This window comes from Malurus melanocephalus, unplaced genomic scaffold, assembly GCF_030028575.1.
Source record: "Malurus melanocephalus ecotype Western Australia unplaced genomic scaffold, MMel_1.1 scaffold_87, whole genome shotgun sequence".
NCBI lineage: Eukaryota > Metazoa > Chordata > Aves > Passeriformes > Maluridae > Malurus > Malurus melanocephalus.
The window spans coordinates 1,214,065-1,227,470 of NW_026623319.1; the positions used below are offsets into that span (position 1 = coordinate 1,214,065).

A 13,406-nucleotide genomic window follows, 5' to 3' on the forward strand; every position below is an offset into this window, starting at 1 on the left:
TGAGCTATTTAAKATTAGGGGCAGAGAGGTCCATGTCTTGGTGATGGGTTTTGGTGTGCAAGCTGTAACTTTTCCTCAAACCAAAGGCATGTTTTGTAAACAGGCTGGGTGCTGTCACTGGTTTGGATTATTTGCACCACGTAATAATGGATTTCATGGAAAGAAATAARAAGTGTTGCATAAGAAATATGAAAGTACACCACTCTACAGTGCTAATTTTTAAAGTTTGTTCCTAATTTGCCATGGTCTGAGGAGGGTTTGGTGCCAGTACAGCAGTACCAAATTCAATCAGTGAAAACTCACAGTGTGAGATTAGTTGCTAACTAAGCATTGGCTTATTACTCTGAGGTCTGTTCTGCACATTTTTTTATTCTGAATACTTGGAGTACTGGAAATGGGTAATATTTATTGCCAGAGCAGTCTGGTTGTGTCACCCCTTAGTCCTGTGACTGTCTCTGTGCTGCTCATTCAGGGCAGGGCTCAGGACACTGCCATCACTCACTTCACACTTCACTGCTGCCGGAGTCTGCAGATGCAAGAGGACAGTGCTGTCTGATCACATCTGCTTCACAGTCAGGAGGCAATTTCAGGAACCAAAGCAGCTGAAAACCTGTTACTTTTTTAAACTTAAATTTGGTAGAAAATGAGCAGTGTATGTTGGTGATTTAGGTTGTTTTTAATGTGGTTTGGGGATTGTTTTTATTATTTAACAAAAGCCCAGGGAGAGAATCCTCCTTCCTTGTGGCAAAATACTTAATGGATTCCCAAATGAGCAATGAGGTTTTACATTGTAAAATAATCTTGCAGGAATAGTTGTGAGAGCCAAATTACTTTCTTAAATTTTCAGGATTGTAAGATAGAGAACACTCCTATTAGCAGAGCAATGGGTGAGGTAACACAGCAGACTTTTCTCTCTGTGACAACAGATTCAAGCATTTTTTACTCAATCATTACAACACTGCTCTTCTTGATAAATTGTAAGTTGTTAAATTTGAGCCTGTTTCATTGCTCAGTGTGTCTGTGACTGCTGGGTGATGCTGTGTTCATCTCTTTGGCAGAASTGCTGTGCTCTGAGGCCTTGCCCATCCTGCTGCTCCACGTTACTCATTCTGAAGCTAAATGCCAGTGGCTRCAGGATGCACAGCATTTGTCAGGAATTGCTGCTTTGCTCCTGAAGGAAAGCAAATTGCCCTTTCCCTGTGACAATGCTTGTGACTTTAGCCAATATGACAGAAYGCTTTTTAAAAATACATATTCCTTTTGAATGGTGGGAAAATATGTTCTCAGAATTCTGCCACGGAGCTCAGTGCTGGAGTTGCCACTGGATTGAAGTTGTCATTTAGGAACACAAAGTCCTGCAGAATGTCAGGAACACTTGGATGGCACATTTTAGTGGAARGGGTTACAACACACAAATGTCTGAAGTCGTTTAATTTCAAATCAGAAATGTTCAAATCTGGGGATTAAATAGGTTTAGCTTTTCTTTAAAGTTATTGAAGTGGGTATTTGTCTTCAGGAYGAGTTCAGGAGGTGCATGAAAGGCACAGCTACTGGCTGTGTAACTGCTACAGCTTAGGCACTTCTTCCAACTGTGAGAGAAATGCCACGAGTCCACCTAAGTTCCTTATAAAATTAATAGAGTTCCTAAATAAATAGTTTCAAATTAATGCTGCCATCACCTCATAACTGTTTWTTCTTTCTTCAAATGAAAAATGATTGGTAGGAAGGAATAGTCAAAAAAAATAAGAATTCAGTTACCCAGAACTAAACTAGATAAGGAAAACAACTGGACACAAACTGGGCAGGAAGWTCATTAAATCTTTGTTGTTATTTTCTTGGTTGTTCCTTCTTTAACAAAGAAAAGGTTTGTGTACATTGGGTTCTAAACCCCRGTAAGAAGCCAGATGAAAATATGAAGACAGAAAGTGGTGTAAGACTGACTTGGGGATGATGGGATTCATTTACCAAACATCGTTAGGAAAGGAATGAGGAAGAACAACACTAAAAGCTGATATTGGTAAATAAGATACCATGAGAAAGAGGTTTGATAGGAGAAAGGAGAATTTATAGCTCTTTCAGTAAATTAAGAACAAAACCACAAGGTTCTTACTAACAGGCCAAGTTGGATCAATTAAAATTCTTCATTTCCTCCAGGCATTAGAGTGAAAGGGAAATTGAGGTTACCAAGAGCAAGTTTACCAGAACAGAATTATGGAGAAGTATAATAGAATAGCACAAATGGGTAAATGCAAAAATTAAAAAGGCAATGCACAAATTAAAATACAACAAGGAAATGTGGTCAGTTGTATCAAGAAACAGTTTTATATAGATCAGCTGGTAGAAATTGGGAAGCTAAAGGAAAATTTTTATACTGTGGAAAACCAATGGGCACATGATGCAAGAMAATAACGTAGCATTTAATTTCCTTCTTGCCCCTCTGGTGGGGTGGTAACTTCATCCAAAAATTCTCAGTCCCAGAGGATTTAGAACTGTCTACATTCCAGCTGGRATGTCTAGAGAAGCCCTATCAGACRTGTTGGTTATAATCATTGGGAAGGYGGGTAAGGTTCCAGAATATCAGCAAAGGCCAAGTAAACTTCACACCTTAAAAACAGCTGAGGGAGGAGGAGCTAGTAATTGTTCTCTCCCTGTAAAATATGCTGGAAGATAACAATAATGATAATAAAATAATAATTATTTGCAGCAACAAGATGAATAATAATGAGTGTGAACTTGTTCAGAGTAAGCAATTTTTCAAAGTTCCAATGCAYTTCTAGAATATAGATAAATGTAGTGAATAGAGGAGAAACAGCTGATGCCATATTTAGATTTTAATAAAGGTTTTAAATGTTTGTTTTAATTTAAATTCTCCAAAGGTCATTAGTTCTAGATGAAATTACGGTAAAGCAAACACAGAGCTAATTAGAAAACCTATACTCAAAAAATAAAAGAAGAATCATTGTCAGTAATTTGATTAAATAGGAGGAGGGATGAACCAGCTGAATTTCTTGTGGTCATCCTCCATTTTGTAGTGCTTCAAGTTTAATTAAGGACTAGATGCTGAAATAGCAAGTCTGCTTACTAAATATACAAATTCCACAAAGTTGAAGTGGTATTTCTGATTTTTCAGTGGAGGGAGGGATCAGAATTCCAAATGATACAGAGAAACTGAAGAARTTATATAAAATGTATATTATACCAGGGAGAACCATAAATGTAAGGTTTTAACTGCTGYACTCAGTTGTTGCCTCTGAAGTACAGATTGGGACACTACAAGGTGAGGTGGTKCTGTAAAGGAGATTGGAGAGTTATAATGGAATCACAAGCTAAATTAATTAATCTTTCCATTCTAATGATGGATTAAGAAGAGAATCAATAGGGCTTGRTTACAATAAGGAATCAGTTTAAGCATCAGAAAATGCTTTGATGAGGAAAAATATACTGAACATCTTATCTGTTAAAGTTTGCACAGCTGTCTTTTGGGAAMATAAAGGTTACAAGACACAGATATCTGAAGTTGTTTCAGATCAGAAATGTTCAAAGCTGGTGATCAATGAGGTTTAGCTTTTCTGTGGAGAGTCTGGCTGCCTCTTGATGGGTGGTAACTTTATAGTTAGAGGAAGTTTACCATAGGTCACCTACAAACCTTGTCCAGCCACAAATTCTGCATTTCCTCCACCCTCCTCACACACCTGGTGCTGCTTCGCTGTCCTGTGCTGAATGCAGTGTTTCCACTGTAGTTTATTGAGTGCTGTGGAAAAAGGAATACATTTATTCTCAGTCTACTGGCTCCATTCCTGATAACAGAAACAGTAAATTGTTAAACATCCCTGCTGCCAAAGTGCTCCCCTGACTTGTGTTTGGCTTGCTTTAGTAGGATTCCACCTGTCTGCTGCCCCCAATTTAGGATCATCTGGGAATTTATGAGGCCACATAGGTCACAGGACAGGCCCCTGAAGAATACACTCTATCAGCCACTACCTTTGGAGCCCTGAAAATTCTACTGTTTTGGGGGTTTTTGACCAAGTGGTTTAGTCTGCCTGTGCAGAGGTAACTTCACAGCTTGGTACAGGAATGCTGTAGCTGGGAGACCTCGCGGAGCAGAGGAGACACAAAGCCACTAATCCTCCCTCATTTACTGCTTTGGTTATTGTACCTCAAGGGAGTCACTTGATCCAGCATAATGTCCCCCTGATAAATCCATGTTGGCTATGTTCAGTCACCCTCCCATCCAAGTACCCAAAAATGGCACATACCCTCTGGGCACTTTGCCTGGCCAGAGGCAAGGGCACATAAAATTAACTCAGTCAGTGATTGTATTGTTACAGCATGGTCCCGAAGCATAAAAGCAGAGAGTTAGTCAAATCTAATCTTTTGATTGTGGAAAAATTTAAAACCTGAGGTTTTTACCACTTACTGTTACAGATTTACTTCAGSATACACTCTGTAAGCAGCAGTGTTTGCTGGGGAATCTCTTCAGACCACCTCTCATATTTGTGTTGCTTGAGTGTCTCTCCCACTTTCTTACTTGGATTTAGAGATTAATTTAATCAGAATAAGTCAGGACACCTTGAGTAGCTTAAATAACTGGTCTTTTCGATGCCAGCTGTTTCTGAGTGGTTGCAGGTGACAAAAAGATTAAATAGGCAACTCAGCCAACTTAAAGGCTTTTAACATTTAGAAGATGATGCAATAGTTAGACAAACAATGGAGCTGGAGAKCATTATTTTTCTACTCAGAGTGTGAAAGAGGACATTTTTATAACTGAATGTAAACAGATGTCAAAATATGCCATTTAGAATCACAGAATTGTTTGGGTTGGAGGAGACGTTTGAGAACATTGAGCTCAACCRTTCCCCCAGCACTGCCAAGGCTCCACCAATCCGTGTTCCCAGGGGACTCAGCTACACATCTTTTAAATCCCTTCAGGGACTGGGACCCCACCAGTGCCCTGGGCAGCTGTGCYAGGGCTGGATAATGGCTTTGGTGCTGAAATTTCCCCTAACAGCCAATGCAGTAATGAGGAGCCCAAAACKGAGTGCAGGATTTGTGATGTGGCATCAGCAGTGTCAAATACAGGAGCACCCACCCTTGTCCAGCTGAGCCCACTGCTGGCTCCTGTGCTCAACTGGRACCTCCCCAGTGACCCAGAGCTGCTGCTGAGGGATTGAGCACTGCTCAGTGAGCACTTCTGCCAGCTCCCTCAGTACCCCAGCATCTCCTTCATTTGTTCTCATKATGAAGAGTCTCTCTCCTTTTGTGGGAAAAAAAAATCTTGTTCTGTGCAAAAGATAGTTTGAGAAAAGTATTGCTAAATCCATTTGGTGGACAATCTTTGACTTCCTTTGACACTTCATGTTTGTCAACAGATCTGTTAATTCTGCTACAGACTGTAAATGTTTGGACAGAATAAGATGCTGGGTTTGTAATAGAAGGAGAGAGATGGGGCAAATGAAAAGAGCRTTTAATGATGTGTGGTAGTGTCAGTGTTGATATTTCAGTTTAAAATGCTAATATTAAGATGATGTGCGGGGAAAGGCATGGCAGAATCATTAATGATGGTTTTTTTAAAGCTCTCTGAAACCTTTTCAATTTAGATTAGTATTTAAATCTCCCTTTGGAGATTAAATGGCTTCAGTGAGTCTTGCAGTCCATTTTCTGATTATAACATCTCCTTCTAGCATAAAAGGCTTTAAATACAGCATCATCCTCTGAGTTTGCAGACACTTAGCTCTTTATAGTGGTGCTTCTTTACAGGTGCTGGGCAGCTGAAATTGTGGAAGAGACTTTAACATTTATCAGGATTTAATTTTCTTATTAGAGCAAAAAGTTTTAACATCTGAAATCCATCTCTTTTTCTAGATATCTGTGTTTTTTAATAAATGCACCTTTTCACATACAACAGTTCTGGGAGATGAGGATTAGTGGTGAGGTATCTCCCCATTTAGCAAGGGAAGACAGATATTATAGTGAATAATAAAATTCTCCAACACTATAATAACATTTCTTTTTGAAATTCTGTCTAACTTGTGACAGCCATTTACTTCAAAAGCTAAGGTAAATACCCCCTGTAAATTCAAGTAGTTAGGGTAAGAAATGGCTTAACTGAGAAAAGCCTTTATGAAAGCAGGTGGTCTTGTGACTGATGATACACTGGGAAAAAAAGGCCATGAAAAGTTGGTAATAATTTTAAAAGTCATATTTTAGAATAAGTGCTCTAACGCTCCAGAAATACAATGTAAATATTTCTTACTTTCAAAAAGCTTTAAATTTTATTGTTTTGTTTCTCCACAGCATTTGTCAAGTAGACACAGTGTCCAGCAGAGCACATCACAGGTAAATACCATCCACATTTGAATWTTTTGTTGTCTTTAAATCTTTAGTAATGGATGTAAAGGTATGATGGAGATCATTGGGGAAGTCCTTACCCACAGAACACATCCTCAGAAGATTCCTGAGTATTTAAGTCASTAAGGTCCTTCTTCAAATTCCATTTAGGTCCCTTTTCCTGAGCTCATAACTGTTGTTCTTAAAAGATCAAYTTATGTAGTGAGATCAAAAGCCTCCCTCTGCCCGTGTGGCTCTTCTCTCCACCTGTTAACACGTGGCTTAGTGGCTTCTGTTTCACACGTCCTTTCTGTACTAATATAATCCAGTCCTGGTCATGGAATCTGCCTTTGATCCTTACAGAGATCTGTGCTTCCATAGGTACCTGTCTTTAAAGAATGAGGATTTCTTTGGATTTAATTTTAAATCCAGAACAAAATTCCTTTCAAACCAGTACAAATCTRGATTGTGAGTCTGAAAATGTTACGATTTTGTTGGTTACTATGTACCTGTGAAGGCATTCAGAGGAGATGAGCACAGTGAACTTAAGGCATTCATGCAACCTTTTTAAGATCAGCATAAATGGATGCAAAGGGCTAAAAAACTGAAGCATAAATTTGCTTCTGATTATATGATGGGCTTTTTTGGCTGTTGCAATATTTACTGCTGTAAATAGGTCTTGATATGTTGAGTCAAAATGTAAATCTTGTGATTGGTTGCTCATATTATCGACCCTTGATAAGTTTTTGCTATACCTGCAGGACAAAYTGGCCTGTTAAGCCTGGTTCTAGGTCATGGATTGTTTAGAGTGGAAAATGCCCTTAAGATTGAGTCCAGCCACTCCCCCAGCACTGCCAAGACCACCACTAAACTCTGTCCCTGAGCACCACATCTGCACATCTTTAAAATCTCTCCAGGGGTGGTGACTCCACCATTTCCCTGTTTCAGTGCTTGAACACTATTTGTGAAGAAATTTTCCCTAATATCCAGTCTATATCCAATAACCAATGGCAGAACATGAGACCATTTTCTCTTGTCCTGTTGCTTGTTTCCTGAGAGAAGAGACCAAGCCCTACCTGGCTACAACCTCCTTTCAGGAAGCCGCACAGGGCAAAAAGGTCCCTCCTGAGTTTCTTTTTCTCCCAGCTGAGCCCCCCCCAGCTCCCTCAGCTGCTCCTCATGTGGCCTGTGCTCCAGACCCTTCCCCAGCTCCAATCCCTTCTCTGCACATGCTCCAGCACCTCAGTGTCTTCCTTGGAATGAGGGTCCCAAACCCGGGGATTGAAGGTGTGGGCTCACCAGTGCCCAGCAGGGGGATGGTCACTGCCCTCATYCTACTGGGCACATAAACAACCTCTATGAATAAATGGCAGCTGCTGAAAAGAAATAATGTAACAAATGTTATTCTTAAAAATGCTTTGAAGTCCATCTGCTTTAAATAGAAGTCATCAGGAACCACCCTAGTACCATCTTACAGTAATTTTCAGTACCAGAATCAAGCCAATATTTGAGAAACAGGATTGACTTGATTTACTTGATAAAATCAAATTTCCAATGCATCAGCCATTTGTTTTGTATCTACTTGGTTATCATGGTTTCATCAATCTATTCAAATTAGAAGTGTTAAAAATAGAGGAAGAAAATTGATCGTGTTATCACTGAGGCAGAATATATTTGAGATTAAACTTGCTGGAGAGAGGAGAACAGGATCTCAGTTCAAGTGGTCAGGTTGGTGCTGTGTCCTTTGTTTGTGAAGRAGTGCCAATGGTTTTCCCTGGTTTGATCAGGTGGATACGATCCGTCAGCGGCACGGGGAAGCCTGTCGGATGCCAGTGCCTCATCACTTCTTCCTCAGCCTGAAGAGCTTCACCTACAACACCATTGGAGAGGACACAGATGTCTTTTTTTCCTTGTATGATGTCCGGGAAGGCAAACAGATCAGGTAGGAATGTGTCAAACAGCTTAAGAGAGAATGTGAACAAAGGAAATACACTGGAGAAAAATTTGTCGGGTGTTCCTGTGGCCCAGCTGCAAGGACGACATGGTAAATCACAGTGTTTACTTGGGAATACCAGAAATACTGGTCTTTGTATAGGAAGTTTAGTGAAGCACTAAAGGCACAGAGTGGTTGAATTYTTAAGTTTTCTGACTTTGCCTCCACACATCACTGAAGGCTTTGGTGTCTCATAGCTGCATCCTTAGGGCTGTTGGTTAAGAAGGRCAAATAATGACAGGGCCAGGCTGTGGGGCTGGTTTGAGAAGGGATTGCTGTGTTCCTCTTAAACTCTTTTGCACTCCTTGCCTTCCAGGCCTGTCACAAAAGAGCTCCTTCTCATCATAAACTCTTCCCATTCACTCCTATGTCTGTGTTCTCTGTACATTGAACTAACTGGTACTGGTATTAGCAAATATGAGACAGACTGGGTTTTTCCTTTGCAAGGGTGTGTTTTGAAACGATCCGAGTATGTAGAAGAGCACTGCAGCATTACTTTGTATCTTAGAAGTTTAGTAGGCATGGCTTGGTCTGAAGAACAGCCTTTTGTGGTGTGTTCAGAGTCCTGGTAAAAGCATGTCCTGACAGTCATTTGCTGCCATAATCAAAACTCTCCTAATTTTCAGGAAATTAGATTTGGATTTGTTTCAAAGGGAAGAGCCACAGAATGCTCTTTCCTCTCTTTTGAGGAACATTATCATGTGAACAGGGTTCATCCAAGAAAGTTGAGAGTAGAGTGATAACAGTTTTGTATCTCTTTGAAGTACATCCCACTAAAAACTCGTCTGTGTTAGAAAGCTCTGACGACTTGATGCCATTTCCTGATATCCAACTTAAACCTCCCCTGACCCAGCTCCAGCCATTGCCTCCTGTCCCTGGTCACAGAGAGCACAGATTGGTACCTTCCCCTCCCCCAGTGAGGTCTCCCCTCAGTCTCTTCCAGGCTGAACAAACCAAGGGCCCTCAGCCCTTCCTCATTTGACCCTTCCCATCTTTGCAGCTCTTTGGACACTGCAGTCGATGCAGTTCAGGAGGACATGCCTGTGATTCTTCTCTTGAAAGAAATACCAGAAAATAACTSAAAGAWGAAAATGGGAAACCAAAACAAAAAAAATATGCACAACTAGTTCCTACTGCAAAGCAGTGAAATATTAAATAATTTAGATGAGAAAAGCTGCCAGCAATAGGAAGGGACAGACAGACAAGCTGCTGCCAGCAGAAATGGCTTTGAAAGATGAATTGTCTTGGACTGCAGTTTGTATGTAAACACTGAGTGGAGAGYCTTAAGGAAGGGTTTTGCCCATGATAAAAAAAAATAAAGAAAATAATAGTTATAATGAGAAAAGGCACAAAGAGTGATTCAGGCAAATTTAAATATATATAGTAATGTTTTTTTGTGCAAACAGTTGTTATCACTTAGCGCTTTGCATTAAGCATCAGTGGTCTGCTGTAGTGAAAACAGCATAATTTTTACATTTTCTTACATCCCAGAGAGTGCTGAGGAAGAAGTGTGTAATGAGGCTGAGCCCTGTTCTGGAGAAGGAACCAGAAAACAGACAAACACATTGCTGCAAATTTAGAATGATGTTTTTATATCTACTTTCAAACATTTTCTTTCCTCTCGGGAAATAGTAAGGTARAAAACCCAAGCAAGGCTTGTGCACGCTGCACTCTAAATGAAAGGGACAAATTGACTTCTGAAATGGTTTGGAGGTTGATAAATTTCTCACCCAAGCAGCTCACGCTGGAGGCTGAGTGGCTTTCAGCATTACTGCCTTGGACATGTGCTGGATTAGAAACCTCCCTGAACCGGCTGCTGCCAGGAGTTATTTCCCAGGGAGGTTAAGTGAGGAATTGGGGAAAGTTCCAGTGTTTTTCAAGGGCTGAAGTAGCAGCATGCAGCAGGTCTGGATTAACAATCAGAAGGCTGGAGCAGCAACTGAGATGGTTCCACGGTTTGAGATGGTTCCCAGTGTCTGGMTCCAAAAATGTTCCTGAGTTTAATGGTTGTGCAAAGCAGGAGCAGACAAAGGATAACACTGAGGAGCTATGGACAGCAGGAATAACAACCCTCCCATCCATCAGAGGGGTCAGACCTAGAGGCAAACACAAGGAAAAAGTTACTGCCTTTTCAGTCTGACAGAAATATAAAAAGTAATACTTGTAAGTAAATAGATCTTGAAGGCTCAGATAAAAAGGGATTAAAATTTTTGTTTTAAAGTATTCTAGGATTTTTTTTTTTGGTTGCGTACAAAAGCCCCTAGTTTAGCAACAAAATCTTTGTGACTCATCTTTAATACCTCAGTTTGTTCACTACGTAGATGTTACTGGAAAATGATGTGGTAATTGATCCAGTTTTGATTATAGCCAATGATTATACCCCATTGTGAGCCATATCTTGGACTGAGCGATCATGGAATGRTCAAGTTGAGATTAACATCAAAAAAGGAGGAAAGAAAATACTGCKGTAAAGATAGTGAAATCGGTAAGGAAGGTGTCAATAAAGATCAAACAGAAATATGGAGAAAAGACATTTGACAGTTGTCTGTTTCTTAATGATACTGTTGAGGAGCGTAAAAGCAAATTGTTTTAGTATGAAGGAACGATTAAATATATGGAAACAACAGAAAATCTGTATCATATTCTGTCGTGAAAAGGTGTCTGGAAGGCAGCATAAAAAAAAAGATTAATGAAATTGCACAAGTGGGTGGGAAAGACAGAAACTTGTAGAAAAAATATGATTAGCAAAAGGCATCAAGGACAAAAAAAAATCTATAATGCTTTAACAGCAATTTTTTTTTTTTTACAAAATCAAGAAATAACTGAACAGATTAAAGGGGACATTAAGCCATGAGCAGATGTTTCCAAGATAGCTGGAGTATTTAATGGCTGTTTTGTCTCAATCTCCCTAAGAAGGTCAGCTGCAATCTGATGACAAATGCAGAAAGTTGGGAACAAATAAACTACTTGTTAGCACTAAGAAGCTAACAAGATGATAAGTAAAAGTCAGCGTAGATTTGTCGAGAATAAATCACATCAGAGACAACTAATTTTGTTCTGTTATATGGGAATGCACCTCCTGTCTCAACAGAAGAGATGTATTAAATTCGATATTATAAAGAAGGAGGTACAGTCTGGATTAAATTGTTCTAAAGAAGCTGGAAACTTGTAGAAGAAGTGATCCAGAGTGTTATTTGTGYTAGAAAGATGCAACAATTAAAATTATTATTTTTTTTTCATTTTTAACATGATTTTTACGGGTGAAAATCAAYGAAATTCAGTGAAGCAGTGAGGTTTAGATACCTATACAATAACTCTATTTTTCTAGGAAATGCATGGAATTATGCATAACTTAGAAAAATTGTACATTCTATGGTATGATAGCAGGGGTTTTTTTCTGAAAAAAAAGCTTGAAAAGTCCACTGATTRTCATAGAATCCAAGAATGATTTGGGAAGTGACCTAAAAGGTCCTCTCATCCACAGCCTGCCATGGGCAGGGACAYYKGTATACCCCATCCAACCTGGCCTTGGACATTTCCAAGGATGAGGCAGCCACAGCTTCTCTGGGCACCCTGTGCCTCAGCACCCTCACAGGGAAGAATTCTTTCCCAGCACCTCATCTAATCCCACTGGTAGTTTGAAACCATTCCCTCTTGCTCTGTCCAGCCCTTGTAGAGAGCCTCTCTCCATTTTTCTTGTGGGCTCCCTTCACATGCTGGAAGGGGCAATTAGGTTCTCCTGAACCCTTCTATTTTCCAGCCCAAACAATCCCAATTCTCTCAGCCTTTTGAGTATTGAAAAAGATAAATAAATTTCCATCTTATTTTTTCTTGATGGAGTTTATGTTGAAACATGTTTTTCATTCTGCCTGCATCTTAAACCAGTTACCCTATTTTACACACCACCGGGATTTAAAAAGTTTCTTATCATCTAGAAATATCCTTAATTATGGAGAGTGAATAGAACAAAAGAGAAACTCTGATGTGATTGAATTTGAAGATCTGGGGGACTAAGCAGTAATTATGCATGGAAAATGGTGTTGTGCATATTTCTGCCTGTAACTCCTCCACCTGCCTCCTCCTCCTGAGCCTTTGGCATGCCCGTTATAGCAGCGACCTCCTCGTGACTGGAGGCTTTGGGATGTGCTGAGTGCCCGTGGTGCTGTTGATAGGAGTGACTGAGGAAGGCCATGTGGGCATTTCTCACCCAGAAGGTGTTCAGAGCCTTTGTTGAGAGACCAAACGTTCTCTGCAGCGTCTGTTTTAGATACCTGCCCTGCCTTTGGGGTGAGACAGGATTCTGTGCACTGCAGCACAGGGCTGGGAATTTGATTGGGAAACATCTATTTCAGTGTTAAAATTGCAAAGCGGTAGCCAAAACGAGAAAAAACATAAGCTTGCTCTTTAAAGCTCTTGCTAACAGGTGATAAGGAAAGATGTTTTTTGTGGAAATGTTCTGTTAGTGGGTGGATGATGGGGAGAATGTGAGCAGTACAGTCTGTCCCAAGTCTTGTCTTAAGGATTTAGCACCATTGACAAAGCAGTTCTTGGGAGAGAAACATGGTTTGGAAACATAATTATGGACTGAAAAAATGCTCTGGGTCTACATCAGGATAGTGGGATTCAGCTGCTCTAAAGTCATCTGATATGAAGTCATCTGCCCCTATTTTTCAAGGCTGAGTCAAAAAACATTGAGGGGCAATGTTTGTCTGTTAGTACTGCTCTGCAGTAACTGCAGAGGTAATGGAGACAGTGATTTCCCATTTGTAACTCCTCTCTGGACCTTGSCATAATTTCCAATCAAATTTTTTTCTGTGATAAAAATCGGCAGACAAATATGTAAATAGTTTAAGATACTAAAGGGGTAAAAATATTAGAGAACAACATCATTATCAATTTAAACATTTCTCTGTCCTTGTAAACAAGTCAACTTCTGGGGCATGACCAGACTAGGCTTGGTTTAACCAGTGTGTGAGTGTTAGAAGAGTTTCCTCGAGTTGCTACTCACTTGTACAACCTGGTCCTGTGGAAGTCACGATGCTGCGTTTGAGTGGTAGGGGGAGGCTGTAAAAAGAAAATGTTTGTG

The 13,406-nt window shown here is 40.1% G+C and overlaps 1 protein-coding gene across 7 annotated transcripts in view; it reads left to right on the top strand.

Moving 5' to 3' along the window:
• Positions 1 to 13,406, top strand: part of DOCK3 (dedicator of cytokinesis 3) — a 181,046-nt gene that overhangs the window by 66,876 nt on the left and 100,764 nt on the right. For all 7 annotated transcript variants that reach the window (XM_057368019.1, XM_057368022.1, XM_057368020.1 and 4 more), the window contains exons 8-9: positions 6,295 to 6,336; positions 8,115 to 8,269. In XM_057368019.1, the coding sequence (XP_057224002.1) occupies positions 6,295 to 6,336; positions 8,115 to 8,269 (197 nt within the window). The remainder of the gene's footprint in view (positions 1 to 6,294; positions 6,337 to 8,114; positions 8,270 to 13,406) is intronic.